We start from the raw sequence: 20,657 nt of genomic DNA, 5'->3' as shown, positions 1-20,657 counted from the left end.
TGAAAATAAATTTAAACATTCTTACATTATTTCCATTTTACATTAATCAGTATGATATTTTCTGTTACAAAAGGTTATAAGGTTAATCTTAGCTAATTTAGTCTTCCTTCATGTTGTTATATGTTGTTTTTGCTATAGTCCTGGGATACAGTCTTAATCCATTTTCTTGCTGCTTTTTCAAAAGAGAGTTCTCATGTATGTGTCTTGTATTTCTCAACACTGTTGATCATCCTTTTCACTGGAGATTTTCATAGTCAACCTTGTGTTTAATTCTGAAAAAAACCTGAACTGTTTTGGTTTTATGGCTGGTGAATATATTATATCTGAAGATTCAATTAAAAAAAGGTGTCTAAAGCCATAAAATATACTAGATATTTATTTATATTTTGCTTCCCTTGTTGAGGCTATAACTTGGATGGATCCTTCCAGCTGTACTTATTTGTTCCACAGGAATCTGTGCCCTCCACCTCCTTTTCTGCCACTACTCACATTAGATTAAGAACCACCTAGTAAGGTTTGTCAGCTTCTGCTTTATGTCAGGGTTGTCTGCAGCAACCTTTTCTGCAGGGTTCATGATCGAGATCTGGCTACTACCAACTGGCTACCAGCACTAAAAGCAACTTAAAATGAAGCTATGCCTTCTTTTTTTGAAGTCATGTAACTTCATAAAGACTCAGAGATTTTCATCATATTTTTTCCATAAACTTTCATCCTAGACTGAGGTCTAAGCATGGAGCAAATTTTAACAGCAGAGTTACAAACCTCTGGAAAAAGAGGGGTTTTATAATGAAATGACTGAAGCAGTGGTGTAAATGATGTTGCAATATTTCATAGTGAAAAATAAAAACAAATAGTAGAAGACAATTTATCCACTATTGTTTTGTTGATTTAAGAAATATATTTTACAGAGTTATGTTTGAGACCTTCACAACATAATTTTTGATGAAGTTCATTTTTGTCATTTCTGGTTAGTAATCACTAAATCCTAAAACAATAATCTGAAAATGTGTAGGGTTTTTTGTTGTTTAAAATAGTACAGTGATTGCTAATTCTTTAACCACAGGTGGTGTTCTCTCTTCAATAAACCACACATATCCTATACTGGCAATAGAACCTGTCTCAACATCTGTCTACAAAGAACAGAATTATGGGCTGTCATACCTGTCTTCTCAGGAAGGTATGTGAACTGCTCTCCAAAAGGTCAATAAATGTGATATTTTCTTTAAGCAAATATCTCTTATAGTAGGCATTTTACATGGGTATTAATCCCTTGTTCTAGCCAAATTCTAATTCATAACTGCATTCTGCCTTCTTAAAGTCCCATGTATTTCAATTCAGCTACAAGATTATTCTTCATTTTCTGCCCTAAACTGTTATGCATTGTTAATGTATGTTTTACCACAAATGTGAGTGCATTTCTGTCATGCTTCCTATATGCAGGGCAATATTGTATCTTCTCAGGGTAAATGCACAAGAGGGGGAAAGGTGGCCCAAGAAACTCCATAAGGTGAACCTCATGGAGTTTCCACCAAATATTCTCCCTCAGGGATAGTTTTGGGAAGTTACAGGACAGGTAAGAGGTGAAATCATCTGATTCTGTGGAAAGGTTTGTTTCTGATACCACCTGCAACGTACCACTGATCCTGGCATCTCTTTCTGTACCCTTTCCCTAAATTGCCCAATGACCCACCTCCCAATAGAAACACTGCTGCCTCAGGAAACATGCTACTTTGGATGCTGCCCCAATCTACCCTAGGGTGTGTAGTAGAAGACATAGGCCGACTAAATGCAAATTATTACTCTAAAACCCATAGGGTCCAGAGAAGAGCATGCTGCAAAGTTTAGCTGTTATCCAGTTTTACATCTTCCCACTTCTTCTGTCTTCAAATCCTTGCAGAACCCAAACATGTAGAGAGGTACAGAAGGTAGCCTTGGACTTAGTGGTAAAAGAGGAAAAGTATCCAGTTTGGTTCGCCTTCTTCCCTTCAGTAGGGTTAGGACACTCTCCTATGCAGCTCACAGGAGAGCAGCATAGGGCCCATAGTTAATATAGCAGTCTGGTAAATATTTAAGACTCTTTGGTATTGTTCAGGATGTGAATGTAAAAGAGTTCCAGAGGGGTAGCCATGTTAGTCTGTATACAGCAAAACCAACTTGAGTTCTGTAGCACTTTAAAGACTAACGATTTTAATTTCAGTAGGCATAAGCTTTTGTGAGCCTCAGCTCACTTCCTCAGATGCAGTTGGTAGAAATGATACAGCAAAATAGGAAACATAGAAAATATATAGAAGGCAACATTTACATATCCAAGGGCATAGATAACAATGGGGAAGCCGGGTACTTGAGGCTTGATGACAACCATTGAGTAGGAGGTGAGAATAGGTCATCAGAGCAAATTACTTCTTGTAATGAGATAGCCATTCCAAATCCCTGTTTAAACCCAGTTTGAATGTGTCAAGTTTGCAGATAATTTCTAACTCAGCAGTTTCTCTTTCAAGTCTGTTTTTGAAGTTTTTTTGGAGAAGTACAGTAACTTCCAGGTCAGCGACAGAGTGCCCTGGGAGATTGAAGTGTTCTCCGACTGGTTTATGGATGTTGTTATTTTTTATGTCTGATTTGTGTCCATTTATCCTTTTGCGTAGTGATAGTCCAGTTTGGCCAATGTACGTGGCAGAGGGGCATTGCTGGCACATGATGGCATATATAACATTAGTGGATATGCAGGTGAATGAGCCCCTTATGGTGTGATTGATGTGGTTAGGACCAGTGATGCTGTCACTAAAGTCGATGTGTGGGCAGAGTTGGCAACGGGGTTTGTTTCAGGGATAGGTTCCTGGATTGGATTTTTTGTAGGGTGTATGGTTGCTGGTGAGTATTTGCTTCAGGTTGAGGGGCTGTTTGTAAGCCAGGATGGGTCTGCCGCCCACTGCCTGAGCGAGAGACGGATCATCTGCTAGGATAGGTTGTAGATATTTAATGATGTGTTGGAGAGATTTTAGCTGGGGACTGTAGGTGGTGACCAGTGGTGTTCTGTTGTTTTCTTTGTTGGGTCTGTCCTGTAGTAGGTGACTTCTGGGTACCCGTCTGGCTCTGTCAATTTGTTTCTTCACTTCTCCAGGCGGGTATTGTAGTTTTAAGAATGTTTTATAGAGATTCTGTAGGTGTTTGTCTCTGTCTGAGGGATCAGAGCAAATCCGGTTGCATCTTAAGGCTTGGCTGTAGACAATGGATCGTGTAATGTGTCCAGGGTGGAAGCTAGAGGCATGAAGATACGTATTGTGGTCAGTTGGTTTTTGGTATAGGGTGGTATTAATGTGACCATCCTTTATTTTTATTGTAGTGTCCAGGAAGTCGATTTCTTGTGTGGACTGGTCCAGGCTGAGGTTGATAGTGGGATAGAAATTATTGAAATCCCGGTGAAATTCTTCGAGGGACTCTTTCCCATGGGTCCAGATGATGAAAATATCATCAATGTAGCGTAGGTAAAGAAGAGGTATTTGAGCACGAGTTTTGAGGAAGTGTTGTTCTAGGTCAGCCATAAAAATGTTGGCATACTGTGGGGCCATGTGGGTGCCCATAGCTGTGCCACTGACTTGGAGGTATAGATTGGCTCCAAATCTGACGTAGTTATGGGTCAGGACAAAGTGACAAAATTCAGCTGCCAGGTGTGACATATTATCATCAGGGAAAATGTTCTTAATGGCTTGAAGTCCATCTTTGTGTGGAATGTTGGTGTAGAGAGCTTCTACATCCATAGTGGCTAGGATGGTATTTTTTGGGGGATCACCGATAGATTGTAGTTTTCTCAGGAAGTCAGTGGTATCACGAAGATAGCTAGGAGTGCTGGTGGCATATGGCCTGCGGATAGAGTCCATATAACCTGACAGTCCTGCTGTGAGAATGCCAGTGCTTGAGATGATAGGGCGTCCAGGATTCCCAGGTTTGTGGATCTTGGGTAGTAGATAGAATAACCCTGTGACAGCATCACTGGTCCTAACCACATCAATCACACCATAAGGGGCTCATTCACCTGCACATCCACTAATGTTATATATGCCATCATGTGCCAGTAATGCCCCTTTGCCATGTACATTGGCCAAACTGGACTACCGCTATGCAAAAAGATAAATGGACACAAATCAGACATAAAAAATAACAACATCCATAAACCAGTCGGAGAACACTTCAATCTCCCAGGGCACTCTGTCGCTGACTTGAAAGTTGCTGTACTTCTCCAAAAAAACTTCAAAAACAAACTTGAAAGAGAAACTGCTGAGTTAGAAATTATCTGCAAACTTGACACATTCAAACTGGGTTTAAACAGGGATTTGGAATGGCTATCTCATTACAAGAAGTAATTTGCTCTGATGACCTATTCTCACCTCCTACTCAATGGTTGTCATCAAGCCTCAAGTACCCGGCTTCCCCATTGTTATCTATGCCCTTGGATATGTAAATGTTGCCTTCTATATATTTTCTATGTTTCCTATTTTGCTGTATCATTTCTACCAACTGCATCTGAGGAAGTGAGCTGAGGTTCACGAAAGCTTATGCCTACTGAAATTAAAATTGTTAGTCTTTTTAAAGTGCTACAGAACTCAAGTTGTTTTTTTTTTATGTGAATGTAAGTTGTTATTAGTACTGTATTATTATACTTTTCCCTCCATAGAAATGTCAGGCCTGTCATTCCAGATCGCATCAATGGATGAAAATGGAACTCTCAACCTGTGGGTGAGTAAATAAATATGTATAAAGAGGGGGAATATTGCACTTTTGAAATGATAAAAATTTTCTATAAAAATGAGGCATTATTCAAATTTCCAAGATTTCAAGGAGAGTTTCTTTCTAAAAATGTGGCAACATTTTATTGGCATTCTCCCATATGACCTGGCTCCCTGAATACCATAAGTTCCAATAACGCAGAACTATTGATATATATGTGATCTATGTGGCCAAATCTATCAGCAGTGCTGCCATATGGGAACCTTGTGCATATTTTTCTATTTCTTGGGAAATCTCTATTGATCCGTATTTGTCCACCCACTTCATTCACTTTAGATCACTATAGGTGTGATAGGCAGTCACTGATACTGAGGTGGGAAACCACAGCCATAACATATGTTGGAGGCATCTTCAATCTTTTTGAAAATATTTTTCACATGAAGAATAATCAAGGTGTGGTAAAATATTGATTAGTATTCCCACTTTCTGGATGATACCTATATTTGTCTTTCTACTATTTTCTAATTAATATGCTGAAGTCTCTCTTTCTGTGTCAATTTTTAAGCCTAATTCTGATAAACTAGAAATATTTCTACTTTGTCCTAAGTATCACCCTAATCCTACTGTTTGCTAGTTCCTATTATTGCAATCAGATTAATTTTGGGGAACTAGTGGATTAATCAGGGGATATTAGTTTCATCTCTGTATCACCAGTTCAAACCCAGCAAAGTTTCTCCTAATTTCATGGGGAACAGGATTGAGTCCAACAAGAGGAAGAATATATAGGGCTAAATTATCTGAATCGTCCAGTTTACCTTGGGCACAGCATGGGGTGGGCAAGAGTAAGGGCCATCCCTGATTCTAGGCCTACATATACGAGGCATAGGCTAGAGCAGACCAAGGACTGGTCTAACTTGTGCCAGCTGACAGCTGTCTCCATCTATCTGCTGGGGATTGTTGGAGCATATCACACTCCAGTACTCTTCCTCCTTGCCCTGACATCCTCCCTGTGCCAAAGTCTCTGCGGAGAATAATATATGAGTTGGCTCTGCCAGCTCTCTACCCTACTGGTGATTGCCTCACACCAGGGAATTCCCAGCAGGGGACTTGAAGCCTCTCTTATACCCTCTATATTTCTGCCTGAGCAGTGCAAAAGGAGCAGTGTAGGACAGAATGTCTGCACACTATCATTACAATGTTAGGCTCAGTTCTGATATAGATACAGTAACATAGCCTGCAGTGACTCAGGTGCATGAATATCAACCTCAGCACAGACTGTTAAAAAACAGGGCATGCACCCCAAATTGATTGCGAGTTCTATACTTAGATTTCAACTACCATTTATCAAATGTAAACTCCTGAGGCACTATAACAGCCTTAACATGGAGTCACAGACTATCCTCTTAGGTACTCCGATATGTCTCACCATCCAGGTGAGCTTATCTTTGTAATAGATGGTCCCTTATACCAAGAATCACCGTAATATTCAGGTTTTTCTCCCATCTCAAAGGATCAGTCCCACCCATGTCATTTACATCTTAGATCTCAGACCAAAGACAATGTTTGTAACCAATCCTATAATAAACTATATAAAGATTAATTAAATAGGAAAAGGAAACGAGAGTTATTTGTAAGCTTAAAGCACATGAGTTACAATCTTAAGTTTCAAAAGGTAATAGTATATTTACTATAATCAGCAAACTCTACATGTCCTTTAAGGCTAACCAGGCTTAGCAGTTGGGGAATCTCTGGCTTATCCCTAGAAACGTTTTGCCTCCCAAAGTCCAAACAGTATAGAGATTCCTTTTGTTCAGGGTTTATCCCCCTCCTGCCAAGTACTCTGAGCTGCAAACTCAGCTGACGGGAGGAATCAACTTGCATGACTCATCTTCATGGGCAGGTGTGAGAGAGCAAAATAACAAACGTCTTTTGTCCTCTTTAGTCTGTCTGGTATTGATGAACCTTTTCTGTTGGGAAGGATGTAACACCTTCTGTTGAAGAGCAGCCCTTTACACTAATAGATGTCTCTCCCATGTCTGGTGATTTACATAGTCACAGAACCTTACAACATGGAATACAGATGTTATAAGTGAGATTAATGCATTCAGCAACTCACAAGCATTCAATAAAGTCTAAGCACCAAACACATTCTGATAGTTCTAATACCTATACTAACACCCAGGTGAGCCAGATTGATTCCAGCTATATATTTGTCAGTGTTCAGTTGAGACATGGGGATTTTCGCATGAGCTGACACCAGGTCTGCCAGCCTCACGGATGCTCAGATAAAGCAGTAACTGGAAATCTAGAAATACTTGTATCAGTGTAGGTTTTGTTAATATTCAGTATTTGCTCATTTTGAATTGTCCTTTTTCAGGTAGCAGTTGAATTACAAAAAGTGGATTTGGCTGGTTCACAAAGTGATTTAGGTAAGTACTGTACATGAGAGGAACAATCTTGAAAAACATGAGAGGAGCAGTCTGTTTTTGAATGGAAGGGAGAAAGAAGTCATTGGAAAGGCAGTGCAGCCAGTGAGGGAACACTAGGAATTTGGAGGAAGAAGAGAGTGCTAGTGCCATTTTGAATTTATGCAGAACATGGATCTGAGATTTGGGTCTATATATTTTGTTTTGGGAGCTCTCTCATCCATGCCCTCAGAATAGCTATCCCCTTACTGCTCTGCCAGCTCTTCCCTTTGGGGCACCTTATTTCTTACACTTTTCCCAAGCTCTCTGGCAGTTCTTCCTTCATCATCACTGGAATAGATATCCTTATCAGTCCACCAACTCTTCCTTCAGCTTCAGTCAAAGTTGTAACTTGACTTCTAAAATACTCCCCCATTTGCATTCTTATAACTGTCTCAAAAACTCTCCTTTTGGGCCAGAACTTGCCATATTTGGTTTCAGCCCAAAGATTACGTTTCCTCCCCAAACTGAACAAAATATATTCAGCCATATTTGGGTTATATGAATGGGGAAAAGTGTACTTTCTACACTTTGAACAAATTAGGACTTACGTTCATGGATAACTTTAAAAAGGCTGAATTTTTAAAACTTTATCATTCATATGTATCTTGTACTGAGTAAGGACTAGTCATCTAGTTAGTCTGGAAAAAAAACCGAAACTGTTTAAAACACCATGTTTAAAAATAAACTTACAAACTTTAGAATAATAATAATAAAATTAGGCTTCTGCACATGCACAGTAAAAATGTTGATCAGGTTTTTAGTTTCATAATTACTGCAGAGCTGCATAATTTGCTTAATCTGGTTATTTTGTGTAACTATAGATATACAAAATTTAAAAGCTATGGACTTGTGTCAAACACATCTGTGCCAGCTGAACGTACTGTCCACGGCATTTATTTTTCCTCTTTAGAAAGTTCCTTTACACAGTAAGAGAGATTCAGTTGCGGTGCAGTTCTCTGTTAGAATTTATACATTATGGTAGCAGTGTTCTTGGTAGTATTATTACATGTTATCTTTACTGTGTAAGGAGTATTTTATTACCAAAGGTCCTAATGATATAAATGTGTCATTTCCATCATTGGTCTTTGTATAGTAATGTGATGATGTGATTGCATATTATCAAAAGGAAATTACTTGTAGAATTAATACAGATGGTAATTCTGTTGAAATTCTAGACGTTATAATTTTAGAATTACAATGTCAATTTCTCTCTTTTCCCTTCTTCCTCCTACTTCCAACAAAAATTACAATTTTTTAGGATTTGACTTCTGTAGCCAATAATTTTTCTAAACACATTTCAGTTTGTCTCATCCTGTAAATCCAGGAGTGATTTAAGGACAATGCTTTAATTGTGAACTTCCTTGTGTTTATTAATTGGGATCTTAATTCTATTTTAACATAGTTATTTTAATATAATCAATTTAAATCAACAGTGACATGTTTCTTTATATTTTATTTAATTTGAGTTCCTTGGTTTAAAGAATAATTATTTATAATTTCAGGTTTAATTCCTGGGGGAAAAGTAAAGTTAATACTTAGCGCTACCGTTCAGTTGAATAGCTGGTAAGAAAACAGTATTTATCCATTAAAATGTGTATTTATAACTCATTAAGTTAATTCTACTCTGGAATTGGGCACGTTATTGTTATCTAATATATACTGATCAAGATTTTCAATAGTTCATTATTGCTGAAAATACGTGCTTTTGCTAGAGGTGTCCAGTGACATGTCAAAATAATGGGAGACTTTCTTGTTTAAAATTCCTGCATTCCTCTCTCTGTCCGTAGACAGATGAATGTGCCCCAATGTTTCCAACAAGTATTTAACACTCAGAACAACAACACTTTTTAGTAGTTGTAGTAACAGGATGCTTTGGGAAAAGAGTTCTTATTTATTTATATTATCTTTTTCTTTTGCATTTTGCCAGCCTTTTCCCAAAAGATATCATACGCCAGAGGATACCTCAAACACTGAATATTAAGTTTCTGCCTTCTAATCCTAATCATTTCATTGTTGGAACAGATATTGTGAGTAACATTCTAAATTTCATTGCATTGTTTTCTCCTCTCCTATTATTCTAATGATAAAAGGTGTCTGTCTTCTTCGGAATTATATGGGCACTGCATATGTAAATATTTACTGTTTGATTTTATTAAAAATGTTTTTTTTCTAATTAGTATTGTTCTTTAAGAGCAACAGCTCTATGTAAATTGCCATACATAGGTTTTTATTTAATATAATTGCTGATGATATAGATTATTTGTTTTTGTTTTGTTCTTCTTCGAGTGATTACTCATGTCCATTCCACTATAGGTGAGTGCATGCCTCCATGCCCGGTTCCTGGAACTTTTTTCCCCTTAGCAGATTCCGTAGGTCTGGCTCCGGCACCCCCTGGAGCCCTGCACACATGCCGCGGTATATGAGGCGCTGCCGGCCCTACGCCCCCTCAGTTCCTTCTTTCTGCCTGTGACAGTTGCTGGAACTAGCCTTGATCTCAGCAAGTACTATTCCCCTTCTTTGAATTTGTTTGTTATTCTAAGTAGTTTAGTTGGTTAAGTAGTTGTTAAGTGTTATTAAGTGTAGTTAGAGATAAGGCAAGTCCCTGCGGGAACTTAGAGCGGCCGGTCCCATGCCCCGGTCGGTCGCCAGGATTCAAGCTGTGTGTCTCCTGCGGGAAGGCCTTCCCACTCAGCGACCCCCACGACCGCTTCCTTAAGTGCTTGAGGGAGGCACACAGGAAAGACAAGTGAAAGATCTGCAGAACTTTTAAACCAAGGACTCAGAAGGACCGAGAAATCCGGTTAAAAGCCCTGCTAATGGAGACAGCACTCTGCCCGCGTCCGAGCTGGCCCATTCCACCTCGGCACCGAGCATGACCTCGGTGCAGAGTGCACCGCCGGCACCAGCCTCGACCCAGCACCGAGCAACATCGCCGGCACCGGCCTCAAGTCGGCACCGCACAACATTGCTGGCACTGAGGAGGAAGAAGGCGCGCGCGGAGTGCGGACACTCCCCTGCGCCATTGGTACGGGCAGAGTCGAGTACAGAGATGCACTCAACTCGGCCTGTCAAGACTCTTTCTCTGATGCCTGCATCTCCTGTCAGGGAGCCTCCCCTGACTCCTGGGAGTGGGAGTGTGCCCCTGCCGATGCCGTCGACACCGGAGGCTTTTCAGGTGGCAAGAGCCTTGTTGGCCTTGTCTACGCCACCTCCGCTGCCGCCGCCCCTCCCCCCCGCCTAGTGAGAAGGGGCCGGTGTCATGGGGGAAACCCGCGTTGGGTCCCCCTGAAGGGCGGTGGAGATCCCCGGTACGGGGAGGAAGATCTCCCGCCAGATGGCCACTGGCGGTAGAGCAAAGTTGCTCCTCCAGCAGTCGCTCCAGGTTGGCGTCGTCGAGCCGGCCTGCTTCGACTCAGGACAAGGTGTCTCCCTCTCGGCACCGACATAGATCCCCGGCACCGGAGACAGCGCAGGCCAGGAGGCAGCAGCGGTCGAGGTCTGCCAGGTGGTGCTTGGACAGCTCCCATCCAAGTTCCCCGGCACTGAAGAGTTCGCTCGCACCAAGGCAGCTGAACCTGGTCGCTGTCGGAGGACCCAGCACTGAGGAGTTCGCCCGCACCGAGGCGGTGCAGAACCCGGTTGCCATCGGAGGACCCGGCACTGTACAGTCCATGATGCGGAACCCAGTTGCCGGAGTCTGGCTTGGCAACGCGGAGTTCGGAGTGGCGCCGATCTCAGTCACCTAAAGGCAAGCAGCCCTGGAAGTCATCGGTACTGAGACAACACTCTGGTACTTCGAGCTCTTCAGAGTGCACCTCCAGTCGTTGGCACTGCTTGCGGCGATGGAGGCGGTCCTCATCGTCCTCCAGGTTGGAGGCGTCGAGAGGGCAGTCCCCGGCATGGAAGGGCACCCGGGATCGTGGACGTGCACGGCACCGCCAGCCCCTTGGGGTCTCCCGTGGGGACAGTTGTCGGGAGAGCCAAGACCCCCACAAAATGTCACAGTCTTTGGCACAGTGAGCCCCAGGTTGGCGCCAGGGTCAATGGCTGCAACAATGGCCTTTGTGGGCCCCATCGGGTATCCAGATGGGGCCGGGGCCCCAATCCATCCTGTCATCGAGGTGCAGTCTGTGCCTCAGGCACAGCAGAAGGCCCGTAGACACCACTCCTTGGATGACGAGTCGGACCCCATGGAGGGACCCTCAATGGGTGCAACCCTTCGTCAGGAGGGGGAGCACTGGCAGGACGCGACTTGGCAGTCCTCTTCCTCCTCACTGGACGAGGCAGTCTCCCGAGACCACATGGCACCACTGGAGGATTTCAGGGTGCACTGGGAACTGCTCAAGAGGGTGGCCTCCAACTTGGGGCTGGAGGTGAAGGAGTTAGAAGAGACCGATGATAGCCTCTTTAATGTGCTGGCGGCGGCTCCCCCAGTGAGAGTGGCCCTACCAGTCCATTAAAGGGTCCTCAGAATTGTAAAGGCCTTGGGGCAAACCCCTTTCTCGGTCACCCCTACATCAAAAGTGGCCGAGAAAAAGTATTATGTCCCGGCCGAAGGGTTCAAGTATCTGTTCATTCACCCCTCCCCAGGAACCCTGGTGGTAGATGTGGCCAACCAGCAGGACAGGCAAGTCCAGCCAGGGTCCACTGCCAAAAACAAAGACAACAAAAAGCTGGATTTGTTTGGGAGAAAGGTTTATTCCATGGCAAACCTGCAGTTCAGGATTGCCAACCATTAGGCCCTCCTGGGTAGATATAATTTCAATTTGTGGGACTCCTTCAGATGGTTTGCTGTGGCCCTGCCCCAGGACCAGGCCGCAGACTTTACCATCATCGTGGAGGAAGGAACCACGGTGGCTAGGACAGTGCTCCAGACATCCAGTAACGCTGCTGACTCGGCGGGTAGGGCCATAGCCACCGCCATCTCCATGAGAAGGTGCTTGTGGCTGCAATCCTTGGGCCTGTTGCAGGAGGTGCAGCAATCGATTCAGGACCTCCCCTTTGATGGGTTGGCCCGATTGTCTGACTAGACCGGTGCAAAGCTGCACGGTCTGAAGGACTCCAGGGCCACGCTTCACTCCCTGGGCCTGTAGACGCCCCAGGCTTCGAGGCGTCAGTCATAGCCCCAGGCGCAGCTGCAGCCAAGGTCTCTGCCTAGGCCCTTTCAGCCCTATAGAAATAGGGACAGGAATAGGGGGTTTAGAAGGAGGAATCAGCCCCCCAGCTCGTCCCTAGCCCCCCAGCAGGGGCCCCTCAGGGGGTCGGGCAACCGGAGGAGACAGTTTTGATGGTGCGCCTGAGTGTGGCTCCCCGACTGCTCTCCTGGATCTGCCCCATCCCTTCCTAAACAGGTTAAGGCCCTTCTGTCCCAAATGGGAAAAGATCATGTCGGATCGCTGGGTCCTTGAGATAGTCTCAGGGGGCTATGCCCTACAGTTTACATCTACCCCCTCATCAATCCTCCCCCTACATCCCTCTTCAGGGACCTCCTCACGAGCAACACCTCTTGCAGGAAGTGGACACCCTCCTCTACATAAGAGCGGTGGAAATGGTCCTCAAGACAGAAGGGGGAAGAGGTTCTATTCGAGGTACTTCCTCATCCCCAAGACAAAAGTGGGTCTGAGACGCATATTAGACCTGCGTCATCTAAACAAATATGTCTAACGACTCAGGTTTCACATGGTTTCCCTAGCCTCCATAATCCCCTCCCTGGATCGAGTAAGCTGGTATGCCGCACTCGATCTTGAGGACGCATACTTTCATATATGTATCCTCCCCAGCCACAGGCACGTTCTTCGCTTCATGGTGGTTAGCTCCCACTACCAATTTACAGCCCTACCTTTTGGTGCCAAGCAGACACCCACTGGATCAGGTGGTCACAGTTCCCCCGCCTGTCCTAACCTCCCTAAACTGGTGGCGGACTCCCAGGGTAGTGTTGAAAGGCATTACATTCAGGGAACAGATCCCGTCGGTCACCCTAATCTCTGATGCCTCGGATGTGGGATGGGGAGCCCACATCTGTGTCAGCCTAGGCACTCAGGGGCTCTGGTCGGGGGAGGAGAAGCGCCTGCACATCAACGTGAAAGAGCTGAGGGCCATTCGCGTAGCGTGCAAGCTGTTCCTCCGATTCCTGACAGGCAGAGTGGTTCAGGTGCTGACGGACAACATCCCAGCCATGTTTTACATAAACAGGCAGGGAGGAGCGTGCTCCTCGGCCCTCTGTGAGGAAGCTATCCATCTGTGGAACTTTGCCATAAGGCATGATTTCCACTTGACAGCCTCTCACCTCCCGGGAGTGAGGAACGACGAGGCAGATCACCTCAGCAGGTCGTTTCTACCCTGCCATGACTGGTCATTGCACCCGGAGGTAGTGACTACGATCTTCCAGAAGTGGGGTGTTCCTCAACTGGACTTATTCGTGTCAGCCTGGAACACGAAGTGCCCGAGGTTCTGCTCACTCCAGGGTCGCGAGACTGGGTCGATTTCCAACACGTTCCTCATTGACTGGACGGGGACCCTCATGTACACGTTCCCGCCCATCCCGCTCCTACCCAAGGTCCTGTTGAAAATAAAGAGGGACAGGGCGGACGTTATACTCATCGCTCCGGCCTGGCCGAGACAGCACTGGTTCAGCATGCTGCTGAATCTTTCGATCGCCTCACCCCTGGAGCTCCCGAGGTGGCATGACCTTCTCTCCCAGGACCATGGTCGCCTGTTGCACCTGGACCTGGACTCCCTGCACCTCATGGCCTGGAGGCTCTGTGGCTGACGGAGGGAGAAAGAGCCTGCTCGATGCAGGTCCAACAAGTCTTGCTTGGCAGCAGGAAGTCTTCCACACAGGTCATGTATCGGGCTAAGTGGAAACGGTTTACCTCTTGGGCGGAGTCCCGGGACATTCAGCCCAGCCTCTCGCCTGTACAGGCGATCCTGGAGTACCTGCTCCAGCTAAAGCTCCAGGGTCTGGTGCTGGCCTCTCTGAAGGTACACCTGACAGCCATTTCAGCCTTCCATCAGCTGCTAGAGGGGAGATCACTGTTCTCCCACCGCATGTCAGTCAGATTCCTCAAGGGGGTGGAGAGACTTTATCCGCAGGTCGTTGACCCGGTGCCTCCCTGGGATCTCAACCTGGTCCTCTCAAGACTCCCGAAGCCCATCTTTGAACCCATGGCTTCATGCCCACTACTCATGCTTTCATGGAAGGTACCCTTCCTGGTTGCCATTACTGCAGCTAGGAGGGTCTTTGAGGTTAGGGCCTTGACCTTGGAGCCCCCTTATACAGTATTCTATAAGGATAAGGTGCAGTTGAGGCCTCATCCAGCCTTCCTGCCCAAGGTGGTTTCCCAATTTCATTGTAATCAAGATATTTTTCTCCCTGTGTTTTTTCCCAAACCGCACGGTTCAGAGGAGGAGAGGAGATGGCATTCGCTGGATGTGAGATGAGCCCTGGCCTTCTACATCGAGCGTACAAAGCCATTCCGGAAATTGATGCAGCTCTTCGTCGCAGTGGCTAACTGGATGAAAGGCTCACCTTTCCCACCCAGCGCATCTCCTCATAGATTATATCATGCATCAAGTTCTGCTGTGAGCAGGTGAGGGTGCCGCTTCCAGGAACCCTCACAGCGCACTCAACCAGAGCTCAGGTCTCATCTACGGCTTCCTGGAGAGAGTGCCCCTGCAAGACACCTGCAAAGCTGCCACCTGGTCGTCAGTGCATACCTTCACGTCCCACTGTGCCATCATCCAGCAGGCGAGAGAGGACATGGGATTGAGCAGAGCGGTGCTGTGGGCAGCTCACCGGTAACTCCGACCCACCTCTAAGGTATTGCTTGTTAGTCACCTATAGTGGAATGGACATGAGCAAGCACTGGAAGAAGAAAACAAGGTTACTTACCAGTAACTGATGTTCTTTGAGATGTGTTGGTCATGTCCATTCCACAACCCACTCCCTGTCCCCGCTGCCGGAGTTGGTAGAAAGAAGGGACTGAGGTGGGGCATAGGGCCGGTGGCGCCTCATATACTGTGGCATGTGCGTGAGGCTCCAGGGGGCGCCGGAGCCGGCCCTACGGGATCTGCTAAGGAGAAAAAAGTTCCGGGAACCATGCACGGAGGTGTGCACACACCTATAGTGGAATGGACATGAGCAACACATCTCGAAGAACGTCAGTTACAGGTACGTAACCTTGTTTTTTGTTTATTTTATTAACAGGGTGTGGTAAGTCATGGTACAAGACATGATTTAAGAGTACGTCCAAAGCTGTTCAAACTCCAGCAGGGTGGACCAAGATCAATAAGAGCTAATGCAGTTGATTTCTCCCCTTTTGGAAAGCCAATATTTTTGGTATGGAAGGCTTTTTATCTAACAGTAGATTAATTTTTAATTACCCCGGGGGGGAGGGGCATTTCTAACATTTCTAGCTCAACGCATGTAAGAACACTTAATTTACATTCCCAATGCAGAACCCTCTTGAGAGGTGGCAAACTAGTATTGTATATTAGCGATTGAACTCATCATATGCTGAGAGATGAAGCTGCTGGCTCACAGAAACAGAGTGACAATTCCAGCACAGCTGATTATCCTTAAAATGTATTGTCTATTTTCTTTAAGATTAGTACCATTTTTAGCTTATAGGTGTATCATGAAGTAACCTGTTTCTGCACTCTTATCTTATCCCATACCTCAGTCTGGGTTGTTTTCCTTATGTAGCTAACATGGAGACACAGACAAAAATTCTCTCTCTCTCTTGTGAAAGTTTACTCAATACTAGTTGAAAATGATTAAAGTAGGATCTCATATATAGTTATCCAGATACTTAGATATGTTGAACTACTATAGGATAATGTTTAAGGGCCATATCTGCTCTGATTTGCATCGCTTCAGTGAGATTGCACAGATTGTAAATCAGGCTGATATTTGGCCAACAAACATACCCATTCTGTACTGTCTCTGCCCAGAACCAGAACTGATGTTTTAGCTGTGTGGAATTTTCTATCTTTGTCCTGGATTTGTTTGGTCAGATTCAAACTGTATTGTCCAAATCTATAAATGCAGAGTAATTTTGGATGAAAGCTAATGCAAAATGAAGTCTGCTTTAATTGTAGCTGATTTTGCTCGCTGTGGTACTGGAACTGCTATGTGATCTTAAGCCTGTGACTTGTCGGATGGACCCATGGCTAGTAAAAGCACATACAGGGGTGGAGAGAAAAAGGGATTGCCCTCAGAAAAGTCACTGACAAAGCTCCCATTTACTTCAGTAGTTCAGGGTCAAGGCCTTAGTGAGATTTGCAATATGGGAGTCTGTTTGAATCTTTGGCTACTCCTGTGGCTCATAGCCAGGAGAGTTATTTTGTCTGCATCTTGCTACGAGGTTGCAGAATTTCCTATTGAAGCAGATTTCATCCCAGTATGTCTTTGTGACCTCCAGATCGAATATACTTTGTATTGGGGGTTACCACTGCAACTTGAAACCACACCAAAAATTAAAAATTGGGTAATTCCTGATATCCACAGACTAAAGTATAATAGTGACACATAAGCCAAATACAGTATAGTTGAATAACATAACTGACCTTTTCAACAATAGGATTGTAGCTTTAATTTTAATTAGTTTGTTTCTTTCCCAGATAAGATTTTTCTTTGTGTTGCTGTACAGGTTGGCTGTTCAGATGGAAGTATTAGATTGCACCAAATGACTTCAGAGCATCCCCTCATGCAGTGGAATGATAGCACAAATGGCCAGCCAATTATTGCCCTACAGTGGGCTCTAACAAGACCTGCTGTGTTTTTTGTTCTGGATGCATCATCTAGTGTTTACATTTGGGATCTACTGGAAAGTGACTTGTGGCCTGTAGCCAAACAAATTATCCAGTCAGATAAGTAAGTAAATTAACTGACTTACTTTTTGTTGCTGTTATAAGATGGCAACATTACACTGAATCTGCCTTTTGTGAAAGTTTTGGGTTTTTTGCTTAACTTTATACCTCGATTAGAGCATGAATTTGTTATTGCTATCAGCGTGAAACTTGCATTATGGCTGATTTTCATTTACACCAGCACGCTTTTACCTGTCTTGGTAGTGTAAAGAGGCCTTACGGTGAGTGTAAATATAATATATGACCACTCAAAGGTCCCTATATACTGTCAGAGAAGAATAAAATGGTCTTAGTATAAATCACAATCAGGCACAGTGTCATCAATGGGAGTTCTGCTCATGGAGCCGCTGCAGAATCAAGCTGTTATAGATGGTCAAATTCTGTTCCTGTTGAAGTCAAAATGTTTTGCTGACTCAGGTCCAGAACAACCTTACTAGATCAGTCCCTAGGAAGGCAGGCAAAATATGAAGAGTTGGAGAGAGGAATGTTATTAAAATTTATATACATTTTAGTTTTAAATATATATAAAAATAAGTTGTGATTATTTTTCCTGAGTGGGATCAGGAAACTTCCATGTCTCTGTCCTTAGTTTTGAATATTACTTTGTACAAAGTAACTCAGCATGATAAGAATCTGGCTAAGATTGCTGGCTTATGTAAGGTTTGGGGAAAAATCAGTATAAAATAAAAGTAATTTTTAAAAGCTGCTACAATTATTTTTGAAATGCTGCATGATAATAACTATTTTACTTAAATTAATGTTTAAAGCATGATTAAACATTTGATCATGTGGAGGCTGTGCACCAAGTAAAAATTTCCCCTTAAAATATATGTATGTGAATTGATTGCAGCTGATTGGTCCTTTTCTTGTTGTTTGTCATTGTTTCTGTACATTTCCATTTCTGGCATTGTACCTGTTTTTTTGGGGAGACAATTAAGTTACTTATAATTTCCTAATAGAAAGCTTTCTAAGTGCTCAGTGCACCTTGGGGGTTGATAAATAAACAGGTTTCAGGGGTTTCCATTTTCATTCATTTTGTCTCAATTAAAAAAAAAACCTTTTGTTTTCAGGGTTATGACTATGGCTGTATTGGGTGAACCAGAAAAAACAAATGGTCTCTTGGGAATTGCATTGGCCAAAGAATCTGGAATAATAGACATTCAGTATGTAAAGAAGAAGTGGGCATTACCTCAGTCAGAAGAGTCAGAGAAACTACAATTGCTCTTGCAACATTCCTTATAGAAGCAGAGAAATTGTCTGAGTACAAATATGGCTGGATATATTTAGATTTTTATTTGAGGACTTTAATTAAAGATTTATAATTTAAGAACTTTTGCATTTGTGTGTATATATACATTGTACATATTTTACAAGAATGTCAATATAGTATTTCAACAGAAAATACAATATTTTTTGTTAATTATAAAAATGACAGGGCAAAGCTTGGTAATATTGTACCTGAAGGAAGATGAATTGTATTTACTTTCAATATGATCTGGATTGTGGACATTTATAGATTCTTTTTAGTAAAATAGTGAGAATATATTCCTATAAAATGTGATATGCTGCGTCTCAATATTGCACTTTGACACAAACTATAGATATTTTTATGTTCATATCCTCTGTGTAAAGTTAAATTTATGCTTTTCTATAACCAAAGACTTGCCATATTTAGGTTATCACTGGAACTTTCTCAGCCTCTCTACAGCTGTCATTTGTGCACTAAACATTATAGGCTAGACCATCCCCCTATGTGGAAATACTTGCATAGAGACCAGAAAACTAGACAGGGTCCTCTGCATTCTCCCATTTTGGGTGGGGTTTGTTCTTAACGGGATAAATCAGGCATCCGTCCCACAAGCCCAGTATCTGCTGGGTTTGCAAGAGTATCCACAAGGAGTCCCTGTAGCTCGTCACTGATTCTGGGCATACTTCATCTCTGTTCATACTCCCTGCCAGCCTGACTTTGACAGGGAGTCCTCAGGTGGCACCTGACCTTTGGGTCCCGTGTTAAAGGTGTTCCCCAGCATGCGTGGGGTCAGGCAGAAGAACTAATTCAACACCAGGGTGTATTAACTTATCTGTGTACTGTCTGCTGGAAGACAGTATGATCCTCCCTCAACTCTTCCCCTCTCGTTCTTACCTCCTTCTTATGGTTGGATCCTCACATCTGCAATGAGCCTTCCAAGCAATCCAGAAGTTGGGGAAACTGCTACCATGAGACACAGAGGTTAGACTACATGACCCTTACAATCCCTTCTAACCCTATGGTTCTATGATTCTATGTCCATTTGCACTAACTTAGAATGCTTTATACATCAGTAAGTGGGCATAAGTAGGTCTAAGGGAGTTTGAGTGTAAAAAAACCTTTTTTAGACTATCTTACCCATCTCTGCTGACTTTGACCCTAAGAATTTACAGAAGTAATTACTAATTGTTAAGTAGGTTCCGTAGGTAAGAGCGTCACATGCATGATTAGGACATGCTAACGTATGTTATTGGTTTATTCCATTTACCAAAAATGGAAATGCTCTTTGGACCAATGGAATATTCAAGCATATTCAACATAAATTAAATGATATGTATCTGTTTATTGCTACATTTAAGCAATTGTAAGATAATTATCAATTTTTTTATATAGAGAGGAAGGTAGATTTGTCTTTAATAAAATGTTTGTATTGTCCTATTCTAATTTTGGGCTGGAGTTGCTGAACCTGTGGGGTGAGACCCCTTGTGGAAAGCTTCAACTCAAAAGTAATTTGTTTGGAAAAGTTATAAGCTATTGAAAAAGACAAGGTTAGGATGGAAATTACACCTCACAGTTCTTCAAGAACTGATTGTCCCTACTTTCAAAATAATAACACCTAGCCCTTATATAGTGTTTTTCATCAGTAGATCTCAAGCACGTCACACTATTTAATGTATTATCCTCACAACATCACCGTTAAGCAGGGAAGTGCTATTATCTCCATTTTTACACATTGAGAACTGAGGCACAGAGAGGCCAAGTGACTTGTCCAAGGTCATGCAGGAAGCTCTGGTCTCTCAAGTTCTAGGCTAGCGCCCTAACCACTGTATACTCTCTCTGATGGTAAGAAACCAGTTTACACATATTTAGTGTCTCCTCCCAACGGAGCCTGAAATAGTTTTAGGTTCTAACTTATTTTTTACAGTTCACAAGAGTAAAAAAATGTTTACAATCTTGTCACTTTAAATGAGTAAACTCAAACTGGCCACATGGTGGTGCCAAACCCTCAGCAGTAAAAATGAGTATACATGATACACAGTGGTATGAGAACAGATTTGTTTCTAGGCATCTAGATTTAATTAAACTTTTCACTTTCCTTGAAAATAGCAGCTGGAACCCCCAGAGAGACTGAAGAGATGCTGACATGGACACACTCCTCAGAAAAATCATTGACACTGTCCTGGTTCCCTGGTCAGTCTCCTCATATATGCCCACAATGGGGAAATTGGAAAGCACAAGATTTTCCACTGTCCTGATCCACCTTTGGATTTCTGTCTACCATTTGAAAACAAAATTACATTAAAAATGTAAGCTTTTTTGAGAAAAAGGAGGATAAAATAATATTTTTG

General features: G+C 43.2%; 1 protein-coding gene across 4 annotated transcripts in view; it reads left to right on the top strand.

The window, feature by feature from the left end:
* Nucleotides 1-18,605, top strand: part of DYNC2I1 (dynein 2 intermediate chain 1) — a 54,690-nt gene extending 36,085 nt beyond the window's left edge. For 3 of the 4 annotated variants that reach the window (XM_067542694.1, XM_067542692.1, XM_067542690.1), the window contains 8 exons: nucleotides 1,064-1,177; nucleotides 4,670-4,731; nucleotides 7,100-7,151; nucleotides 8,693-8,753; nucleotides 9,118-9,217; nucleotides 15,397-15,528; nucleotides 16,841-17,064; nucleotides 18,131-18,605. In XM_067542694.1, the coding sequence (XP_067398795.1) occupies nucleotides 1,064-1,177; nucleotides 4,670-4,731; nucleotides 7,100-7,151; nucleotides 8,693-8,753; nucleotides 9,118-9,217; nucleotides 15,397-15,528; nucleotides 16,841-17,064; nucleotides 18,131-18,302 (917 nt within the window). In that variant the 3' untranslated portion in view covers nucleotides 18,303-18,605. The remainder of the gene's footprint in view (nucleotides 1-1,063; nucleotides 1,178-4,669; nucleotides 4,732-7,099; nucleotides 7,152-8,692; nucleotides 8,754-9,117; nucleotides 9,218-15,396; nucleotides 15,529-16,840; nucleotides 17,065-18,130) is intronic. The other variant, XM_067542693.1, reaches the window with a different exon arrangement.
* Nucleotides 18,606-20,657: the final 2,052 nt, after the last annotated feature.

This window comes from Emydura macquarii, unplaced genomic scaffold (genome assembly GCF_026122565.2).
Source record: "Emydura macquarii macquarii isolate MOO-44397 ecotype Brisbane River unplaced genomic scaffold, CSIRO-AGI_Emac_v2 contig_719, whole genome shotgun sequence".
In the NCBI taxonomy this organism is placed as follows: Eukaryota; Metazoa; Chordata; order Testudines; family Chelidae; genus Emydura; species Emydura macquarii.
Note: the sequence above shows the minus strand (reverse complement) of the source record. Positions and strands in the feature narration are given on the sequence as shown.